Below are 23441 nucleotides of genomic sequence, written 5' to 3' on the forward strand. Positions count from 1 at the left end.
CTGTAATAAAAGTTTCACTTTAAATATACATTCTCTGTGTTCAGTACCTACCTATCTTACAGAAGAAAGATTAATTATTATTCTAAGTATTTTACCAACAGTGTCAAATGTCAATTGTCATCTGTCATTAACACCTTTGAAATTTCAATGAAAAATCAAAACATTGTGATTTGTGTTACGTACAGTTACATTGTTTTCCAAAAACTACCTATTAATATTCCATACATTAAGCCTTATTTATTCCTTTTTCAATAAATAATTACAATGTTCTCTAAATCAATAATTTATTCAATAGTTAACCCAGCTTTAAATTACATTTATAAATGTATCTAATTAAACCGCCCAAAGTTCTTTATAAAAATTATAAATTAATATTATGTTAATCTTTAATTATGGACACAACAATAAATAGAATCAACGATTGTGTATTTGATGATGATGAAATATTCGATGATTCTACTCTTCTTGCAAATTTGGAGCGCAGTGGTTTCATGTCCAATAACAATGATATTAACGAAAAGAGTTTACTTAACGTGAGGTAACTGAAATCAAATTACAGATATTAAGTATTTATAATCTAACAATCCCAATATAATGTTGAATATTGTTATAAATTTATAATTTTGCAGTGCTTTATGTTGTGATGAAGAATTAAGTGGATATGACAAACTAACAGGCAAAACATGGATCTATCCTACAAATTACCCAGTACGGGATTATCAGTTCAATATCATACAAGCTGCTATTCTGAAGAATACCTTAGTAAGTTAAACCTAATAGAGAATATGTATAGGTATGAGTCTTGGGTCTTCACTCCTGTGTGTTTATCTCATCCATATTGTAGTAACAGATTTCAGTCTTAGTTTGTGAAATTAGATGTAATATATGAATATGATATGATATAAGAACCTCAATATTATATACAAATTTGAATTTCATACCAAATTCTATGGACAGTAGGGGATTCAAACCCCAGCCCCCAATTTATCCAGTTGTCCAAGTACTTAGTTTTTTTTAGTTGGTAAGTTTTGGTGGGTGAAATAAATTTGTATATTTTATAAGTGGATGAAATCACTTCAAAATAAAAACTTTTGTACAATAATGTTATGATATGTTACTCATGAAGTAAACCTAACAAAATATGTTATGTTATGGTTGTTCAACTGTTCACATTAAATTTGTAACTGAAATTTATGAACTATGCAGGACTCTAACCTGCACCTCTCAGGTTCACTCAGAGAGCTCTTACTAACTGAGCTGTTCAAATGACACATGGATCATAAATCTTGATATGTCTTGTTCAACTCTCAGTTTGTGGCTCTATCTACAGGATCTACCTTTACAGTTGATAATCCCAATAATTGCATGTAAGGAAAAAATGTCACTCTTGAGATGTCACTCTTTCAAATCTGAACAATTTGTTATTTTAAACTGAGATCCCTCACTTCTGGGATTAATAATTATAAAAATTAAATAAGTAACCAATATTATGAATGATGTGGGGATTCCACCTGAGCTTCTCGGGTTCTGTCTGAGAGCTATTACCAACTGAGCCAACAGTTGGAGTGATGCATGGATTGTAAATCTTTGTATGTCTTGTTCATCTCTCAACTACTGTAAAGTAGAACTTGTAGATTGAACCACAACATTGCTGTGTGCTTTACATTTGTAAGCTTATTTTTTGTAGGTGGTTATTTGATTGCAGGTGGCAGATAAGTATGTTTCTGTATAACTGATGTCCAGATAATGAGTCTCTCCTGTATTAGATACTTGTATTGGTTTATAAACAAAAAAACAAACACACAACTGTACTAACAAAATTTAATTAATCCTACACCAATAAAAATATTTATGCATTGCAAGTTATATGTCTTTAAATGTAAAATTATGTAAATTTGTAATAATTACAGGTAAGCCTTCCAACTGGATTGGGAAAGACTTTCATAGCGGCTGTGATAATGTACAACTTTTACCGTTGGTATCCTCTGGGCAAGATTGTGTTTACTGCCCCTACAAGACCTCTAGTTGCACAGCAAATAGAAGCATGCTACAATATTGTTGCATTACCACCAAAGGACACCATAGAAATGACAGGTATGATAAATACTTTGTAAATAATACAACAAATCAGTTTGCATATTAGGTGGGTCTCTATCAGTGGGAGGCTTCTTTGGACAGGATGCCGGCTAGATTATGGGTATAACGACGCCTTTTATTGGCGTGAAGCAGTAATGTGTAAGCATTATTGTGTTTCGGTCTGAAGGGTGCCATAGCTAGTGAAATTACTGGGCAAATGAGACTTAACATCTTATGTTTTAAGGTGACGAGTTCAATTGTAGTGCCACTCAGAATTTTTGGGTTTTGCAGGAATACTGAGTGGCACTAATCTGTAATGGGCAGAGTGTATCAATTTCCATCAGATGAACATCCTGTTTATGTTTACTCATGCTCAGTCATAGACTGATTGGTGCTGAATGCCAATTGTGAATGCTTCACAAGTGTGTCTCACATGAATGGATGTAAATTGTAGCTCTTAATCAGGCAACTAAAACTCTTTCTAGCATTCAGAGAAAATTAAAAAAATAGATAACATTTATCACCCATACCAAAGATAATGTAATAGTACCTACAAGTACAGAAGTCTCACTCCGCAAAATCAATTTAAGAAATAGGAACTCTTGTGGCGATACATTAAGATGTAATTGAATAACACCTCAGATCACACAGCGCTATTAAACTACATTCTTATTCACCTAGATGTTGCCTCCCTTTCTATCGCATGACTCTTACCTCTTCTGTCAACATTAGGGTTGGCTTCTTTACCTAAAACTGTACCTACCTAGTATATGGTCACCTTCAGTGAACACATACAGTCAAAATCTGTTATAACGACATCGAAGGGACTACTCATATTGAGTCGTAAAAACCGATAGTTGTAACAACCGGTGACAGGTATTAATAGGAAAGATAATATGTATATTCATGTAGGAAATTAAACTGCATTTTGTTTAATTCAATACATTAACGTATAATATAAAAGAACAATATCATTTTTCCATCATTTTTGTATGCATAAAATCTGTAATTTTAGTTTGTTTGAAACACTTTTGTCGTGCATACACATTTTGTAATTCACGTTGGATTTTAATCAGCATATCGTCACAATTTCCCTGCATGTGGAACTCTTCATTAAAAAGAACAATCTTTCGTAATACACTAACAGCATTGAGACCGTCAATCAAAGTTGGCACTGTAAATTGTTCTTCCGAGTCTTCCTGTTCATTTTCATTTTCCTCTTGAACTTCACGTACAATATCATCCTCCGTAGCTGGTGCACAAATTGCAATAGACTGATCTACATCAATGAACTCGTCTGTTTCAGTAGTAGATAAAGCAGGTCGTAAATTTTGGGCTAATTGAGCCAAATAAATATTGTCCTCTTCATCGTCGTCAATCACATCATCTGAGGTTCTTGTTATAAGACTTGTAAGATCTTTAAAACCTGCATGCCCAAAGCATCTTCAAGTCATCAGTCAAGTCTACAGCATCTTTATCCACACTGGCAGCTTCACGACTCATTTTCCCGCCGACAATGCCATGTCGAGCCCGGAAACGTTGAATCCAACTAGACGAGCAAACAAAATCTTCACCAAAACGTTGAGCAAAATCGTTTGCTTTTTGTTGAAGAATTGGTCCATTTATTGGCACATTATTTGTCCTTTGATATTTAAACCACTTTAACAAAGCTTCCTCAATCTTCGTATGCCGCGTTGTTCTGGCTCGTTTCATTTTCAAAAAATTCTTGTCGTAAAGGATTTGAATTTTCTCCCTTTCTTTCCAAATGGTTGAAATTGTCGAGTGAGATACACCATATTCTTTTGCCAGGTCTTTGTTTGGAATTCCTTTCTCTAGCTTTGAAATAATATGCGATTTTTGTTCGATACTGATTTGTTTTCTTTTTTGCGACATGTTACAATTTTCATAGTTAACTCAACAATAATGTTTTGGTGCGTCTTGTGTAAAGATAAGTAACAAACTGACTTAAGAGATATGACGAAGCGGGCCTTGAGGCTACGGCATGCATGTGCTTTGTTTCTAAGAATTACAAAAGACCCTAAAGTTTGTTTACTTTTACGATAATAGCCATTGACTATTATACTGTGCCAGATGTGGATACAGTTACCTATTCAAATTGTTTACAATACAGCTGAGCCGGTCGTTCTACAGATATAATTCTCCGAAAATATTAACCAAATGTCGTCGCTTAATGCGGTATGTCGTAGTAAACAATGTCGTAAAAACCAATGTTTTAGATAAGGCGGTCATATAACATTCAGCCAGGACCTTTGATTTTGGTAAATTTAACCGGTATGTGGTTCTAAACGATGTCGCCATAAACGGTTTTGACTGTATATGCGTCTATGGTTAACTTCTGTGTCTTCTATCGAGTCCTCCCTTAACCCAAGAAGACTCAAGTTTGCGCGACACTTCGACAACACTTACAGCCTCGCCTAGTATCGGAATTCTGGGTCTCGAAATCTCGAGCGATTGCAAATTCCGCGGCATTCTGGAGAGCAAAGCCACATTGGCTTTGAAGAAACTGGGCGTCATAAATAGAGGACGGCAATACATTCTAGCGCTGTACAAAGCGCAGGTCTGGCCATATATGGAGTATTGCTGCCATCTCTGCTCTTGCGCACCCCAGTATCAGCTCGATCCATTTGACCGCGTGCAACGCAGAGCAGCTCGAATTGTCGGCGACCCAGTGCTCTGTGAACGGCTGGATCACTTGGCGTTGCGTAGAGACATCGCTTCATTGTGTGTCTTTTACCGCATTTATCACGGGGAGTGTTCCGAAGAGCTGTTTCACCTGATTCCTACCGCCGAATTCCACCTTCGTAGGACACGCCACAAGTTAGGATATCATCCCCACCATCGGGATTTCTTTCTGGATATCATCTTTTCCATAAAAAAAATAAAAAAAACTTATAAGGATAGCTTCGTTTTTTCTATAATATAAATAGGTATGTAATCGTAATTTTAAATCAATATTTTTTCATTGTCAAACCTATATAAGTTGCAGATAGTAATGTATGCGTTGGAAAACCACGACATAATGAAACCTACTTAGTATAAGGAACAATTAGGTAGCTATCATGAATGATAATTTAATTATAATAATAATCTCTTTAAATTAGATTGTTTCAGCCTCTTTAGGAAGCTTAAAAAAATATTTAGGATCGCAATGATATTTAATATGCTTTGCTTTTTTATGTTTCTCCATTTTTAAATGATCAGTCGTACTGGTGAAGTAGGTGACGAAATTAGCTCCCGTGTACGTTACTGCTCGCTTGTGAGCCCTTACTGGATAGCCTCTCTGTAGAGGCCGCCGTGCGTACTTACGATTTCGATACCTACACGGGGAGTGTGACAGGCCACACCGGTATTGAATAGAGTATAAACCCATGCGCGAATATAGAAATGTTAAATGAGTTACCATAAAGGCAATGTTTTATGAAACAAAATTCTTACTTAAATAAACTTAATATAACATGAACTACATATTTTTTAGGGCACATGCAAGTGAGTACTAGGAAAGTACATTGGCAGACAAAACGAGTATTTTTCGCAACACCACAAGTTATATACAATGACATTAAATCCGGTATCTGTCCCAGCGACAGGCTGAGGTGTCTAGTCATTGATGAGGCCCACAGAGCAAGAGGGAACTATGCATACTGTCAAATAGTATCCACGTTGAGTGAGATGGGCCACAAAACGTACAGACTTCTTGCATTGTCCGCAACACCTGGTAGCAAAGTGGACGATGTTGTAAATGTAAGAATTAAAAATTATAATTAACTAGCTGACCCGACAGACGTTGTTCTGTATATAATAAATAAAATAATGTTTTTTATGATTTTGTCAATAATATATCATAACATCAAGAATTACTTCGTAAAATATGCACCCTGCTGTCGTAATGAAATTGTTTCACAGCAGAACTGTCAAACCATGCGCCAATAAATTCTCTCATAGAAATTATGTATGGACACATCAAAGGAAAAACAAATTTGTTGTTTTTATTTAATTTCGAGCATTTTACTATTTATTCACCTTTTAAACCTTCTCTGGACTTCCACAAATAATTCAAGACCTAAATTTTCCAAATCGGTCCAGCCGTTCTCGAGTTTTAGCGAGACTTACGAACAGCAATTCATTTTTATATATATAGATTGTATTACAGCTAAAAATATAACTATTAAAAGTAATAATATTTAGAATAAATGAATATTAAGCAGTTTTGTCTCTTAACTTGTAAACTTACACATTTTTTATGCATTGGCACATGAATTTGTGCTCGTCACCTTTGAAAATACAAGAACTATCAGATGAGTGTACTTGCATTTTAAAGATACACTTGTTGTTTTACAATCAGCTATGGAAGCTGCCAGACCCCAAACAGACTCACACAAATTAACAACAATATCTTAGTAAAACGACATTTAAATGATTAACACACACAGTAAAAACTATGCAACACAATCTGTCATTAAGAAACGCGAGTTATATGTTCCGTTAAAACTTCACACTGTGTTTTGACATGAAAACTTTTTAAGGGAGGGTAAACCGTTTCGTAACGTAACGCGTTACGGTGACAGTCTGTCTGGCTTCCCTTTCCCTCACGCATACGTCAGCAGTAGGCAGGCTCCTTCTCTCTCACTCTAACCAAATGTTACTTTTATAGGCTTAAATAATACATAAAATCCTAATGTACATATTCAAGAATTGTAAGTAAGAAGAATATATATTTTATAATCAATAAAAGATTTTAATAACATAAAATTAAGTAATAACTTAAGCTTTTTTTTATGGAATAGGAGGACAAACGAGCGTACGGGTCACCTGTTGTTAAGTGATCACCGCCGCCCACAATCTCTTGCAACACCAGAGGAATCACAGGAGCGTTGCCGGCCTTTGAGGAAGGTGTACGCACTTTTTTTTAAGGTACCCATGTCGTATCGTCCCGGAAACACCGCACAAAGAAGTTCATTCCACAGCTTTGTAGTACGAGGAAGAAAGCTCCTTGAAAACCGCACTGTGGAGGACCGCCACACATCCAGATGGTGGGGATGATATCCTAACTTGTGGCGTATCGTGCGAAGGTGGAATTTGCTCAAGTTAAACAATTTCTATATTAAATAGTTCAACTTAGATTAATTTAAGTTATCACTTCTGATGGGTGACCCGAGACTCACACGATTTTTAACAGTATCATAATTGGACGTAGTTCCTGAAAATCGTTCCAACCCACAAACATCACATTTTAAGGAATTCGTGTTTAAATTTTAATAAAATATTAGTATATTTCATACATATGGGTTGGGTTATTAAGTCATGATGTCATTGAAAGACTGACAGTAGGGCTGCCATTTTTTGTCAGTCCGTTAATATGAATTACGTGACTAATTTTGTATTCTTAACTCAATTTAGACTTGATTGTGGCTTGGAACGTTTTTCTGGAATTACGTACACTTTAAATGTAAAATGTTTTTTTTCTGTGCAGGTGGTTAAGAATCTGAACATTGCACATTTGGAACTTCGCACAGAGATCTGTATAGATGTGGCACCATACAGCCACTCACGAAAAATAAACACTGTTGTCATTAAGCTGGGTCCGGAATTGTCACAATTGAGACAACAATATGTTGAGGTATTGAAACTATTATATAATTTCAGAAGAACAACTATGTGTTGAGCTTAAGTGGAGATGTGAAAGCGTTTGATAAGGACTAATGAAAATTCTAAGTGGTACGCTCTGCCTCCGCAATACCAGTTAAATGAAAGTTAAGAAGGTTCTCAAAAATCCTAAAACATCTTTTCAAATTGTGGTATAACAAATCAATTAAATAAAAATATTATGTAACAAGGGATTAATATTTTTGTAGAACATTGTATTTAAGTACCAAGAACCATGGTATTTGCGCCCCAGCGCAGTAGTCTGGCCATAAAATTTAATTTTTTTTAAATTCAAATTTGGAATGCTTTTATTTTGCTATATATACTTATGTAGTTTCATTCAATAATTCAAACGTGCCATCAACAGGTTATTTGTTTTTTTTTGTAGTCAATTTTAAAATATATTCAAATACTTACATAGAAAGATTTTTGTTTATTTTTTTCAGATTCTTGATGGCTACGCAAGAAGGCTCAAGCAACTCAACATTTTACCCTATAATTTGGGTAATCTGTCAAAAGGGCGTGTTGTTATGTTGTACAAGGAATATCAGACCAAAGATCGAGGCGCGAGGTGGGTAGTTCAAAATTTGTTTATAATAAACTAAGTGATGAAAAAAAAATATTTTTTATAGTAATCACAAATCAGTCTTAGCGGAATTTATGTTGTGCTAAACTCGTTGCGATTACCAGTGGTGCACCTAATGGGTGGAGATGATCACCTACCGCTAAATGAGCCCATACATGTCCGTTGACGATTTTGTATATATTGTGGTCCTATCTCTCGTTTTTAGTTCAGACTTTCACAGTGTAAGGGTCCTATCAGACTGAATTTGGCCATGATTATTTGAAAAGATATAGTTAAAGATAGATTGATTTATAAAGATATAGTGTGAATTATCCAAAATATAACGATAAGTGTCAAGTAAGGAAGAAAAAATCTGCCATCTGCGAGCTATTCTGGCTAGCGCTGTAAAAACCGTTGGATTTACACGTATATAGATACAATGGAATTTTTTATCTGTTCATCTTTTTGTAGGACTATTAAGTCCTACAAAAAGCCCGCAAAAGCATATGCTTCCAATATTTTATTATCACCAAAATAATGAACCATAAAATACAATAAAAATTGATAATTTATTTTAATGAATATTTAGTAGTTTCAAATAAAAATGATAAAAGTGTTTATTTTGATAAAAGAATCACTTTTATCAAAATAAACACTTTTATCACTTCTTTTTTTTAAATTAGATAAACTTTGCCTTTCACGCTCCATCATTTGGACAAATATTTTAGTATTTACGACGATGGCCAACCGAGTGCGCGATATTATGTTGCAGTCCGGCGGCGGTTGAACTACTGAATAAATTTAATTCAAGAGGTCGGGATAATATATAGGCTAGATATTGACATACTAGATGCAATCATAATATATATTTGCTGCTTCATAGCGTCCTTGTGGAGGTCGTTGCGGGCAATAGCTACTACATTATAATATAATAAAAAAATATTGTAATTTCTCAGGCATCCTCAGCATAACATGATAATGAGAGACTTCATGCTCCTTATTGCTCTGTACCACGGGCTAGAGCTGCTCATAAAACATGGCTCCAGGGTTTTCCTCAACTTCTTCGACGAGCATCCGGAGAAGACCTGGATACAGTCTGATGATGCGCTCACGGCACTGCTAGAGCGGCTCAGGGACGACCTCGGGATCAATCCCCTGTCGCTCAACAGAAGTATTCTACCTGATGGTAGCATACCAGAGGTTGGTTATAACTAGATTCCAAGACATAAATGCACTAAGTTCTCTCTCTTTTGAAACTATTTATAGATTATTATTATCTGGGTATGGCAGAACAAGCATGATAGCAGAATTAACGCAGTTGAGATGCGATCACTGCGTAATATGTGTGGGGTGAGACAAAATGACAAGGATTGAGAACGGAATGATGAAATGGTTTGGGCACGTGGAGCGAATGAATGAGAAAAAATATATAAGGCAAGTGTGTGTGGGAAAGTCGGTCGCGGAAGACCTCGTAGGATATTCGTAGACCAAATTAGGAATGTTTTAAAAAAAAAGGAAGGTCCGAAGCACCCGAAACCGGCGAGCATGTATGAAAGAGTAATAAATATAGGGGATGCGTGTAAGGATAAAGAAAGTGGCGTTCTGTTGTCTCTGCTACCCCGACGGGAAAAAGGCGTAAGTGTATGTATGTATTTTAATATGTAGATTCGAGTAAGGCCTATCGCAGACGACAGACTATACGTGACGCGCTTTTTAGTATGTGATAATAAGACCTATAGAATTATAAGCAGTAACGCATACGACGCGCAAAAGGTCTGACACACAAAATATCGTCGAAGATCGAACAGACCGCGCCGAGTTCTGCCGAAAAAATAACCGAAAGTGTAGGTTGTGTGCGTTGAGTCAGTGTAATATCTGTATTTTGTGCAGACTTTTTGTGTTCTGCAGATTCGATAGCACAAAAAGTGTGTCATCTGCGATAGGCCTTAGATTGAATTTTGACGACTTAATTGAATTGTCCTTGTTGTTTGTTCTTCCATGTGACACCAGATGAATTATAGGAATATTGCTAGCCTATATAAGGTTGTTGATGATTGAAGTTGATTTTGAGGATGGTATTAAGTTTCTGGTACATAGTGCGGTGGTGAAATTCAGAAATTTGGTCAAATAGGCTCTTTAGAAAACTCCATACAGATAGCAGTAGATGGTTATTTACAGAGATTCAGTAAGATAGAAAAAGAAAGCAAAAGTGACTGTAACCTATTTTGATTGACAAGTCGTAAACAGTCAGCCACGCGTGGAACTAGCATTTTAGTATTTTGAATATTAAACTCTAGCTAACGCATAGGCGAATCAAAATTATTCACGAATTATCTGGTCGTCTATACGCTAGTATATTCTAAGTCTGTGACGCAGATCTTACACCAAGTGAGCCGCTTGCACTCCGTTTATATAAATAAAAACTGTATGTATTATTTTTCTAGATACCAAAGAGTATTAGTTTTGGCCATCCGAAGTTTGACAAGCTGAAGGAAATCATGTTGAACCATTTTAATAGAGCGAAACAAAACGGACAGGAGACTAAGGCAATAGGTAATATCTTTGATCATTTATACGTCTAGATAGTTGACAGCTGTGTTAACGTCGAAAAAAATTGAGGTTGACAGTTAACCTCTATTTTGTGCAATGCACGCACACTAGCACAAAGTGACATACAAATTGCGAGTGTAAGACGTAGCTTGTCACGCACAATAAAATAATAAAACCGGCCTGTTTTCATGGGTTGTCTAGCAGCAAGAGGCTCTAATATTTAAATTATTTAAGGGTAATATAAATATATTTTTTTGACTGGACGCGATATTGATGTATAATTTTTATTATCTCTCTGGATATTTGTGATATTCACGATTTTTGACGGGCAGCACAAACATATTATAAAAATATAAATATGTACAAATAACAAAATGTCAACAAGGCGAATACAAGCTCAGTTCGGGTGATCACTTCCGCTTTTACTTCAGAGATGAGAGTTAAAAGCGAAATAAACCTTCATCATCATCAGCCTTCCACTGCTGGACAAAGGCCTCCCCCAAAGATTTCCACGACGATCGATCCTCATCCAACGTATTCCGGCGATCTTCACCGTATGTCATTTAAAATATACCTGGGATCTGTAATTTGTGAATAATTAAAACGCTGATTTAATTAAATTATCTCCTTAATAAAATTCACAAATAATCCTTGATACCAGAGTTATACAGAATATATATTAGTACTCCAAATCTATTCCCGAGTCCATGCAACATTTACAGTCTGCATCACTGGGCTTAAAAAAATCCGGCTCGAAGGACCATGAAAAGGGGTGCACTTAGGGGTATCTATATTGGTTTTATGGTAAAAGTATTTATTTACTTAAGATACTAAATTAATGTATGACACTTGCTAAATAACTATAATTATTGGTTCTACTTGTGAGTACGCGGATCTCTACTATTAATTGGTTAAAATGGTTTCTCGCGTACTGCCTTACTTAAAGGCAACACATGGTTATAAGTAATTAATATTATCTACTAAGCAATATTTGTAATATAATGTTGTTCGATGGATTTACTTCGAACAAAACTAAATCTTATAAACTTATATGTTAACTTTTTTTTTTTTTAAATCTGATTGTAACAATGGTCAATGAGTTATAATTTTAAGTTTGTACTTTTCTATTCTCAGTGGCAGTTAATGTTTGTTAATATTCCAGTATTCTGCGAGTACCGGGAGAGTGTAAACTTGGTGCATTGCTTGCTGCTGCAGTGCCGGCCGCTCATTGTGCCACAGATGTTCGTGGGCCAGGGTGCCTCCGGTAAGTAATTGGATCCTTTATGATGCCAAGACATTTTGTGGGTCCCATTGAAAGTTATGCGTAACTTAAAAGTAAAACTTTAAAGATAATTATTGCGATTCAATATAGCTTTCACCACTGCATTGGGTGAGGACTATCCAACTCCTCTTTACGGCGTTGGTCTGATGATCGATCATGATTTAATGGCAGCATTCCCAAAGATGATAAGCTTTTTGAGACAGAAAATACCTTCAAAAGCACCGGTTAAACGTGAAATTTATTAGAAAGTAGAATAAGTAGACAAGTCATGAGAAAGCTCATGATCGCTGAGAGGGCTATGCTCGGAGTTTCCCTGCGAATACCATCAGAAATGAGGAGATCCGTAGAGTAAAACCACCGACATACCTCAAATGATTGCGAATCTGAAGTGGCATTGGGAAGGGCACAAAGTTCGACGGACAGATGGCCGGTGGGGTTATAAAGTCATCGAATGGCGACCACGTACCGGAAGACGGAATGTTGGTAGGCCGCACACAAGTTCTATCTCCGGAATACTTTGGATGAGGGTAGCGCATTACCGATCGTCGTGAAGATCGTTCAGGAAGGCCTTTGTCCAGGAGTGGACGATTTCTGGCTGATGATAATGATGAGAATAAATAGATGTTTGCAACTTTACAGGCAAGGAAGGTAAGGCGGTCGTGTCACAGAAGCAACAGCTTCGCGTGATGCGCAACTTCCGCGCGGGGGCGTGCAATGCGCTCGTGTGTACGTGCGTGGCTGAGGAGGGGCTAGACATCGGCTCCGTTGAGCTCATCGTGTGCTTTGATATCTCTACCAGCTCACCCGTCCGGCTGGTGCAAAGGTTTTTATTATTACGCCTTTAAAGCAAAATTAATGTTATTATAAATTTTATACATCCTATTAATATTATAAATGTGAAAGTTTTTATGTCTGGATGTATGTTTGAACTTCTTTAACGCAAAAACTACTGAATGGATTTTGATGATACTTTACAATAATATAGCTTACACACGAGAATAACACATAGGCTATTATTTATAAAACTATCGCGTGAATTATACTTTATATGGCAAAACAACGTTTGCCGGGTCAGCTAGTTTTTCTATATAGTAATTTAACAGCGTGTCTTGTGACATATAGGCCTCGTCCATTTTTTTTTCATATTTTCCTGTCGTTTGTGTCGTGTCGGTCTTTTAGGTGGGCTTGCACGCTTTGTATACAAACAACCTCCTTTCAGTTTGGTTGTACATGGAATAAAGTTCCCGGAAAATGCTGTAGAGGAATACGATGAAGATTATATCATAGTTTTTGGTAAAACAATTTCATTTCATCATTTTCAAAGGCTTCGGAATATATAGAATAAATAGAATCTGTTTGTTTTTCATGTTCAATTTTTCAAATATTTGCTTTAAATTAAGAATTATTGTTTAGTATTAAGGTACTTTTGTACGTGTGTGCATGCGGGCATGCTGCACTTCATATATGTGTGCGTATTGCACGGTCAAGTTGTATGAATAATAAAGTTAGTTGTTTCATTTCAAATTCCATAAAGGTATTAATTAAAGGTGTTCATTTAATGTCGCAATCATAGCGCCACGTTGTATATCTTAATTGGATCTAAGATATAACGAATTTAATTTATATAATAAGCGTTATTTTATAAGCGGTAAATCCATAATTCTGGCACAAGACTGAATTGAATGAGCCGGCGACCGCTCTTTTATACCCTCTGTATAGAGGTATATTTACCCTCTATATGTATAGAGGGTATAAACTATAAAAGGTATAAGATTTGGCAAGTCAACATCTCCTGAGGATGCCTCGTGTAGAGGCAAAACACGTGTCGAATTGGAGACGAATCTTAGCGAAATTTACACTCAAGAAAGCTCACAACACTAGAATAACGCATTTTTCTATGTCATCAATTGTAAGGTCAAAATTGTTGTTTCTAGATGCGGTCGAACCGGGCGGGAACGAGACGGTCAGGTGTTCATCCTGGTCACCGAAGGTCGAGAGCATCAGGTCAGTAGATTTTTTATTATTTGTATACATGCTTTTATATGTAGCTACTTTTAAATATAACCTATTGTAGACTAAATCAAATTCAATGGTCCTATTGCCACTTAAATTAAAACCATAACTCCCGTGCGTTAGAACAGGGATGGACCTAAAGTTCCATTGTGTTATATTTTGTGAAATACTTTTTTAGACTTTTTTGTAGGTACCTAATTAAAATATTGAAGTAAATTTCAAATGGAAGACCCTGTCTCTGATATCATTTTTCGTAATCGTATTTATTCACAGTTATATTGTGCCTACGAGCAGGAAAATACGGCTCACCTCTTCGAAAGAAAAAACCTGTATTTGTAATTTGATAGTACCTACTGAATTATATATTTTTATGATGTTTATTTCTACTTTATTGTTGAATTATTCGTATGATAAGGGCACATTTTAATTGTGTACTAGTTAAGGATCACTGCTTAAGCATAGGTAGTATTGAAACATAATGAATACGAAAGTATAATGATTATTTTTATTACATGAAAGCTGTAAAAATAATTAATAGGTCTGTACAGCTTTACCTAAACAGAACTTTTGAAATTCGAAGTTACCACAAGATAAAGTACTATGTAATACGTATAGATGGCGCTAACAAGTAACACGAAACAACGAAAAATATACGCCTCACTACAGTAGCTAGTATATTATCACGGATAGTATTAAAATAACAGCTAGTATTTTGTAACAGGTATTTGTCGCTGTTACTTTTGAGTCACAGTCACCGTCATACCTAGTATTGCATTTTGCCTAGTACGTCTCAACTTTATTGCGCACAACCGGTGCGGGCGCTAGCTTGAAGCAGGGGTGGGAGAGACGCCATAAAGTGACGTTTTCAGAAGACTGTAGTGCCATCTGTTAGTTGGCCCGAAAATGAAAGCTTTGTCAGCTGTCACTCTCTTTGAAACCTTTCAACTTTTCTTTATTTATGACACTGCCCACTGGTCATAAAATGGCGGCTACTTCTAGCGTTTGCGCATGTATGTAGCCCTCGTGTTCCATTTAGCATATTTACTAAATCTATCCTTTATGTTCATGTTGTGGCAAAATTAAATAACTAACTCTACGCGCGATTTCAACAAGGTAAAAAATTGCAATACCTACATTAAAAAGTAGAGTTAGTTATTTAATTGCGTCACAACATTAAAAATTAATTTATTAGTTTCGAGCTTATATATAGTTTCGGGGCCAATCTCCAGATGGCGTTAGTTTTCAAATAGACAGCTCATAATGCGTAGAGAGGGCTCTCTTTTCCCTATATATTATTATACTCTTTGGCTTGAAGACGAATGCGACTTCTAGATGAACGCTCTACTGATGGACAATAATAACTAACTTCAATCATGTCACAGACACACGTACACAATGACAACTTCAAACACTCTTTAACAGATGAAGTTCGCCATCAGTTCAGCCCAATAGAAGCCCACAGAGAAGAATATAATCATACAGGCCATATTACTTTAATATTCTAATTCTCCGACATATATTATGGGAGTAATAGTAGATTGTTAACCGAGGGTCGAAAGAATCAATTCCCGAGGTATTTAGACGCCCAAGCGCAGCAAGGGCGGCTATAGTCCGAGTAGTAATTGATTATTTACCCGTGTTAAACACTCTACTTTTCATTTCGAATATGAGGGAAATAAATCTATTTGTTTATCTAAACTATTCATAGATAAAATGTAATGATATTAGTAGTACCTATTTAAAATTAATTGTCAAATTAGGACAATTTATGTCGACTTTTTAAATTTTAAATATGGAACTCTCCGCGTAATTGTTGCGACTTATTCCGCTCAAAGAATTTGCGCTAAGTTCACACTGGCTGTTTAGAAAGTCACATGGCTGCAGCATTTTTTTTATTAGTTTTTCTTTTACATAAAACTCTTCACAGCTGACAGCAGTTCTATTTTTAAAGTTCATTCCGGCCCTTAGGTGGGAAGTAATTTGTATGAGTTATCCGTCTCTGTGGAGGGATTTTCTACCCAATAATCAGATTAAAACAAAAATACTTTCCGAGTCTGAGAAACGAAAAATTTATTTTATATTGTCACAGACTTTGATGGATTGCATGCGACAACGTGACGGCTTGAACAAGAAGATATTACATTCACAAGAAGTGAATAACAATCTCTACAAAGGCAATCCACGGATGATTCCACGGGAGTTCATGCCGCAGTGTCGTAAGATGCATATCACTGTTAAGACAGTCGATGGCAACGAAAAGAAACAAGAAAAAGCTAAAAAGGTACTACTTTCATTTTGTTGTGTTAGGTTAGATGTTAAAATTTGCTATGTTAAATAAGCTAAGTTAAAGTGATACCCCTCACTTCTGGCATCAATACACAAAAAAATTCACAAGTTTTGTAGAAGCCACAACCTGAGAGTTGAACAAAACATGCAAGATTTTATGACGATACGTCACTCGAACGGTTAGCTCATTTGGAAGAGCTTTCATACAGAACGCGAGAGGTCGTGGGTTCGAGTCCCGCATTGTTCATAAAATTTTATTTGTGTAGATGTTAAAATATTTGTCAAAGTAAGAAGAGGCGACAATGTAATACATAGTACATCGTCATGCTCACTGAAATGGCATTGCTTGCGGCGGCGTCCGGGTTGTCACCATCCCTCAAATATGTGCGAAGGGTACGATGGCTGGTCCATGCGTCAACTCTTGAACGGGTGCTGCTTGTGGTGCCATTTCGACCTGTTATATGTCATTGTTGGATGCGATTACTAATTATGATAGCAATCACGACCATCATCCTTAAAGAAACAATGAATTCAAGCTCTAAAGGTTGATGCATCCAATGTACGATAATTTATATTTATACAGTTTATATATATTACTTTTTATGAAATATTTAATATTATTTAAACACGATTCATGTATTGGATGCAGCACCTTACAGACTAATTTGTTGTGTATATTACAGCCATTGTAAAATACTCTATTTGATTGAAAAGAGTTGCCACTGAGTTTCTTGTTATGTTCTTCTCACGATTTCTACTTTTTCCGAACATATGGTAGATTCAGTAATTTAAAAGAAATATTTATAGTGACGATTCATATATTGGATGCAGCAAAATTACTTACAGCAGCTTATAAATAATAATTATTGTATTACTAATAAAGCCTTTTATTCCGAACTTTCATACATGTTAAACTTATTAATACTTACGTTACTATATTTATAATATAGCTTTTAGCTCCGTGTGCCTTGCGTAATCCCCCTCCTCCAACAATTTGCACTGCTTTCTATATGCGGCCACTCTTAGCTCAAGGTCATTTTCAGATCGTCTTCCCATCTTCTCACTTTTCGACCTCGGCTTCTATGCCCATCTATTGGATATCAGATAGTCACCTGTTTGCTCCATTTTTCTTGCTGACAACGGAGCAAATGTCCATTCCATCTCTATTTTAATTGGTCGATACACAATAAGATGTCTGTAAGTTTTGTTTTACGCCCGATGTCTTTATTACTGACTTTACCTTTCTGATTTTAAGCCCTAAAACACTCCTTTGCATAGCAGCAGATTACAAACTAATTTGTTATGTATTTTAGAACCATTGTAAAAATATTCTAATTGATTGAAAAGAGTGGCCGTTGAGTATTTTTATTATGTACTTCTTACGAGCTCTACTTTTTCCGAACATATGGTAGATTCAGTAATGTAAGGGACACATTCATAGTTACGTTTCAAAAGCGATTAGTTTAATCCTAATTGAATAAAGTTTTATTTGACATTGACTACAAGTCACTTGACCACATGAATTCAACGAATAATTCATTGTAACTTAATATAACACCAATCTCCTTCCACAACCTATGTAGTTGTTGAAATAAAAAGTGTGAAAGTACAGTGCTAGGCCCTCAGTATTAGCGCACCCCACGATCAGTCACAATCACGGTCACAGCTTCCACTAATTCCGACGTAACACGATAGTCAAAGTCTAAGTCAAAATATTTTACTGACATAAAATCAAAAGATTGCTCGCCAACGTCAATCACAAAAAATACAATTCAGATACACACATATTAATTACACAAAACATTAAACATAAATATTTTTAAAATAATGCAAACCAGTGAAACAATACAAGGTTGAACCATAAAATCCATACAAAAACAACTATAATACTATTCAATTCCATATTGTAATATCCTTTGCGTAATCTTTAATTTAAATTTAGATTTAAATTTATTTATTGATAATTCAGATACACTTTTTGGTAATTTATTGTAAAATTTAATACCATCGCATGCAAAAGAATTGTTTATTTTACAGAGCCTGGTAGGGGGCACTATAAGCTTGTAGTTAGTTCTAGTGTTCAAATTATGTTTGTCGCTTATTTTACTGTACAAATTAAAATGTTTGACTAACTCTCTTGTAGTCAACTAGCAACTACCTCGCCTTTTATGCAGGTTGATGAACAAAGTTATAAAACAGGTGGAGATGAATCATATATTACGTACCTATTTACAAAGAGGAGATTTTGTTTAACGAATTCATGTCAACAGATGTCGCTTTCCTCGCAAGTGTCTTACCCATATGTATACATATATCTGTGTATTTTTTTAGTTTTTTTTATGTAAATGCTAGGAACAACTTAGTAGTTAGATGTTTATATTATATTGATATTGACGTTTTGGTGCGAGATTTAAATGTGTAAATTTTATACGACCTAAGGCGTAGTGTAATGCGATAAAACCCCGATCATATCACATCATTGACAATAATTGTAATTGTAATAACAACTACTGGTGTGGGTGCCACCCTAGTAAACAATACAGTAGAAGCGAACTGCTGTTTCTCACCAGAAATACAAGACATACAATAAGTTCTACTGCAACTATATCCATTAGTCAACTATATCCAAAGTTTCCGTTTGTTTGTCAGGGTCAGAAAGATCTCCGAAGTATGCTGGGCCGAAAGTCGTCAAGCAGTTCAAGTATATCTTTAAAAGATTTTGAGATTGGAGACTTCATATCGGAAACAGAATTCAATGACATATACCCGAACGGTTTCAGAGATACAAACAGACGTAGCGATCCAATTGAATACTGGAAGATGAATAAAGGTAATTAATAGTATATTATGATACAAGTGAGATAAGTTGCTGATTATACACGAGGTTGTGGGTTGCAGCCCGAGCCGTAGACGAGTGTCTAGTGAGTTAAGTTGCTCATTATACAAGAGGCTGTGGGTTGCAGCGCGAGCCGTAGACGAGTGTCTAGTGAGCTAAGTTGCTCATTATACACGAGGCTGTGGGTTGCAGCCCGAGCCGTAGACAAGTGTCTAGTGAGCTAAGTTGCTCATTATACACGAAGCTGTGGGTTGCAGCCCGAGCCGTAGACAAGTGTCTAGTGAGCTAAGTTGCTCATTGTATACGAGGCTGTGAGTTGCAGCCCCAGCCGTAGACAAGTGTTTAGTGAGCTAAGTTGCTCATTATACATGAGACTTTGAGTTGCAGCCCGAGCCGTAGACGAGCGTCTAGTGAGCTAAGTTGCTCATTATACACGAGGCTGTGGGTTGCAGCCCGAGCCGTAGACAAGTGTCTAGTGAGCTAAGTTGCTCATTATACACGAGGCTGTGGGTTACAGCCCCAGCCGTAGACAAGTGTCTAGTGAGCTAAGTTGCTCATAATACACGAGGCTGTGGGTTGCAGCCCCAGCCGTAGACAAGTGTCTAGTGAGCTAAGTTGCTCATACACGAGGCTGTGGGTTGCAGCCCGAGCCGTAGACGAGTGTCTAGTGAGCTAAGTTGCTCATTATACACGAGGCTGTAGGATGCAGCGCGAGCCGTAGACGAGTGTCTAGTGAGCTAACTTGCTCATTATACACGAGGCTGTGGGTTGCAGCCCGAGCCGTAGACAAGTGTCTAGTGAGCAAAGTTGCTCATACACGAGGCTGTGGGTTGCAGCCCCAGTCGTAGACAAGTGTTTAGTGAGCTAAGTTGCTCATTATACACGAGGCTGTGGGTTGCAGCCCGAGCCGTAGACGAGCGTCTAGTGAGCTAAGTTGCTCATTATACACGAGGCTGTGGGTTGCAGCCCGAGCCGTAGACAAGTGTCTAGTGAGCTAAGTTGCTCATTATACACGAGGCTGTGGGTTACAGCCCCAGCCGTAGACAAGTGTCTAGTGAGCTAAGTTGCTCATTATACACGAGGCTGTGGGTTGCAGCCCCAGCCGTAGACAAGTGTCTAGTGAGCTAAGTTGCTCATACACGAGGCTGTGGGTTGCAGCCCGAGCCGTAGACGAGTGTCTAGTGAGCTAAGTTGCTCATTATACACGAGGCTGTGGGTTGCAGCCCCAGCCGTAGACAAGTGTCTAGTGAGCTAAGTTGCTCATACACGAGGCTGTGGGTTGCAGCCCGAGCCGTAGACGAGTGTCTAGTGAGCTAAGTTGCTCATTATACACGAGGCTGTGGGTTGCAGCGCGAGCCGTAGACGAGTGTCTAGTGAGCTAACTTGCTCATTATACACAAGGCTGTGGGTTGCAGCGCGAGCCGTAGACGAGTGTCTAGTGAGCTAACTTGCTCATTATACACGAGGCTGTGGGTTGCAGCCCGAGCCGTAGACAAGTGTCTAGTGAGCAAAGTTGCTCATACACGAGGCTTTGGGTTGCAGCCCCAGTCGTAGACAAGTGTTTAGTGAGCTAAGTTGCTCATTATACATGAGGCTTTGAGTTGCAGCCCGAGCCGTAGACGAGTGTCTAGTGAGCTAAGTTGCTCATTATACACGAGGCTGTGGGTTGCAGCCGGAGCCGTAGACGAGTTTCTAGTGAGCAAGTTGCTCACGAGTTTCATACGCACTTTTTAAACCCACTTGCGAGAAAAAATAAACATGAATTGCATAAATTGTTTAATTATTATAACAATTATACTTTTATTGTTTAAATTATCGTAAGCAGCTAAGTACTCTTCTCTAGATTTTGCAGGCTTTTGCTTGCATTTTGTTCGGCGTTTTTTTTTACGGAAACCGAGGACAAACGAGCGTACGTACCTGTGCGCACGGGTGTTAAGTGATCACCACCGCCCACATTCTCTTGCAACACCAGAGGAATCACAGGAGCGTTACCGGCCTTCAAAATAGCACTGTGGAGGACCGCCACACATCCAGATGGTGGGGATGATATCCTAGTTTATGGTGAGTCGTGCGAAGTTGGAATTCGGCGGCAGGAATAAGGTGAAATAGCTCTTCAGAACATTTCCTGTGATAAATGCTGTAGAGGAGACACAATGAAGCGACGTGAATAGAATACTTATGGACAATAGACAAGAATACATGAATTTAGTATTTCTGGCAGGGTTAAATCTATCAATTACTCATCTTCTGTACAGCCTTGTTTATAATGAGAAACTTAGCTCACTTGTTTACCAGTGGGAGGCTCCTTTGCACAGGATGCCGTCTAGATTTTGGGTACCACTACAACGCGTATTTCTGCCGTGAAGTAGTAATGTGTAAGCATTACTGTGTTTCGGCTCGAGGTGACGAGCGCTTTTGTATTGCCGCTTAGAATTTTTGTGTTTTTCAAGACTCCTGAGCGGCACTGCATTACAATGGGCACGGCGTTTTAATTATTTTCTTAAAATTTAAAAAAAAATCTTTCGTGTAGTATTAAATAATAAGAATACGCCTTAAATTAAAAGTGTGAAGATGATTAAAACGAAAAAATAGAAATGGCCTTATTTTTCAATTGAGGTCATGAGTACAGCAAGTAGAAAAGGTAGGCCAATCATTTTCTAACCGATTTTGATTGACAAGTCGTAAACTGTCAACCACGCTTGGTATTAGCTCCTTAATAATTTGAATATTAACTCACAAGCTAACGCTCACAATGACTTTATCGGGCTCTCAGATCGAGAACATTTTGAAGCGAAGCGTTTATACGAACGTTTGGGCCGCTCGCGGCGACGGCTTTCTACTCGAGGTCAGCGTTAGATTTTAGCGTCACACGAGAGCGTCAGATTTAGGACCGTTACACGACATATTTAAGTATGCAGAGTGACAGCTGCCGCGCGCTCCCCAAAACCAACATGTAAAAAGTTTTCTGAAAATTTTAAAAACTTATGTATTTGTGTTTAGAAGTATTTTGATGTAAAAGTTTTTTATAGTAATTGTTTTTGACTGTACTTGCTATATTTTGGGTATAAAATATAAAAAAAATGTAAATATGAGCCATTTCATTTATACACACACACACTCACGGCTTGATCACGTCGGGGTAGGCAGAGACAACAAAATGTCACTTGCTTCTAACTTTACATGCCTCACGCGCTTCCTCGACGATCATTACTCCTCTCATACATGCTCGCCGGTTCCGGGTGCTTCGGAGCTTTCTTCATTACATCCCCGACGTGGTCGACGAATGTCCTACGAGGTCTCCCGCGACCGGCTTGCTCACTTTTATAATACATTCTGTGTTTCGGTTCAATTTAAATAATCAATTCTTATAACCAGCAACATTTATTTAGTAGTAATAATACTAGCTGTATTTTTTTTTAATAACTATAGTAACAAATTAAAAAAGGAAATATGGCGTTAATTTTTTTGAAATATCAAGCCTTCTTTCTCAAGTTTTTCATTTCCCGCTTACTGTCTTCGTTTTCATTGTAGCTCAAGTCGAAAATGTCAGTAAAGAAGAGTGTGGTTTTGGAATGTCGACGTGGCTTGAATGGCAGCGGACATCGCAGAAGACAATTAACGTGGGGCATTCCGTGGACACTGATATTATGACGTCACTTCTACAGTATAGCGACGCTAAGAGATTCAACGCGCCGGCCTCAACACAGAATCCAAGTGAGTTGACTTACCACTTTATGTCCTCGAATATTAATAGGAATGCGGCAATACTGAGTAAATCTCGTTTATTTAAAAATATATTCAACTAGCTACTAAAAATATTTAATATGCCGACGACTTGATACTTCATGTCGTCAGCTTCACGTGTAAGTAGACCACCAGTTAAGGCTGAGGCTCTTTTGTACAGGAAGCCGGCTAGATTATGGGTACCACAACGGTGCATATTTCTGCCGTGAAACAGTAATGTGTAAACATTACTGTGTCTCGGTCTGAAGGGCGCCGTAGCTAGTGAAATTACTGGGCAAATGAGACTTAATATCTTATGTCTCAAAGTGACGAGCGCAATTGTGGTGCCGCTCAGAATTTTTGAGTTTTTCAAGAAGCCTGAGCGGCACTGCATTGTACTGGGTGGGGCGTATCAATTACCATCAGCTGAGCGTCCTGCTCGTCTC

The 23441-nt window shown here is 37.3% G+C and overlaps 1 protein-coding gene and 1 long non-coding RNA gene across 3 annotated transcripts in view; both read left to right on the forward strand.

Moving 5' to 3' along the window:
• The window catches only part of LOC126969119 (uncharacterized), a 174766-nt gene that overhangs the window by 111330 nt on the left and 39995 nt on the right, over nucleotides 1-23441 (forward strand). The window lies entirely within an intron of this gene.
• LOC126968354 (Fanconi anemia group M protein) overlaps nucleotides 230-23441 on the forward strand; it is a 31091-nt gene continuing 7879 nt past the window's right edge. Inside the window, exons 1-14 of one of the 2 annotated variants that reach the window (XM_050813351.1) lie at nucleotides 230-538; nucleotides 630-762; nucleotides 1911-2094; nucleotides 5573-5838; nucleotides 7568-7714; nucleotides 8187-8311; nucleotides 9262-9505; nucleotides 10750-10858; nucleotides 12018-12119; nucleotides 12777-12960; nucleotides 14072-14141; nucleotides 16240-16431; nucleotides 19086-19266; nucleotides 22804-22986. In XM_050813351.1, the coding sequence (XP_050669308.1) occupies nucleotides 393-538; nucleotides 630-762; nucleotides 1911-2094; nucleotides 5573-5838; nucleotides 7568-7714; nucleotides 8187-8311; nucleotides 9262-9505; nucleotides 10750-10858; nucleotides 12018-12119; nucleotides 12777-12960; nucleotides 14072-14141; nucleotides 16240-16431; nucleotides 19086-19266; nucleotides 22804-22986 (2266 nt within the window). In that variant the 5' untranslated portion in view covers nucleotides 230-392. The remainder of the gene's footprint in view (nucleotides 539-629; nucleotides 763-1910; nucleotides 2095-5572; nucleotides 5839-7567; nucleotides 7715-8186; nucleotides 8312-9261; nucleotides 9506-10749; nucleotides 10859-12017; nucleotides 12120-12776; nucleotides 12961-14071; nucleotides 14142-16239; nucleotides 16432-19085; nucleotides 19267-22803; nucleotides 22987-23441) is intronic. The other variant, XM_050813342.1, reaches the window with a different exon arrangement.

This window comes from Leptidea sinapis, chromosome 1 (assembly GCF_905404315.1).
Source record: "Leptidea sinapis chromosome 1, ilLepSina1.1, whole genome shotgun sequence".
Classification (NCBI taxonomy): Eukaryota; Metazoa; Arthropoda; class Insecta; order Lepidoptera; family Pieridae; genus Leptidea; species Leptidea sinapis.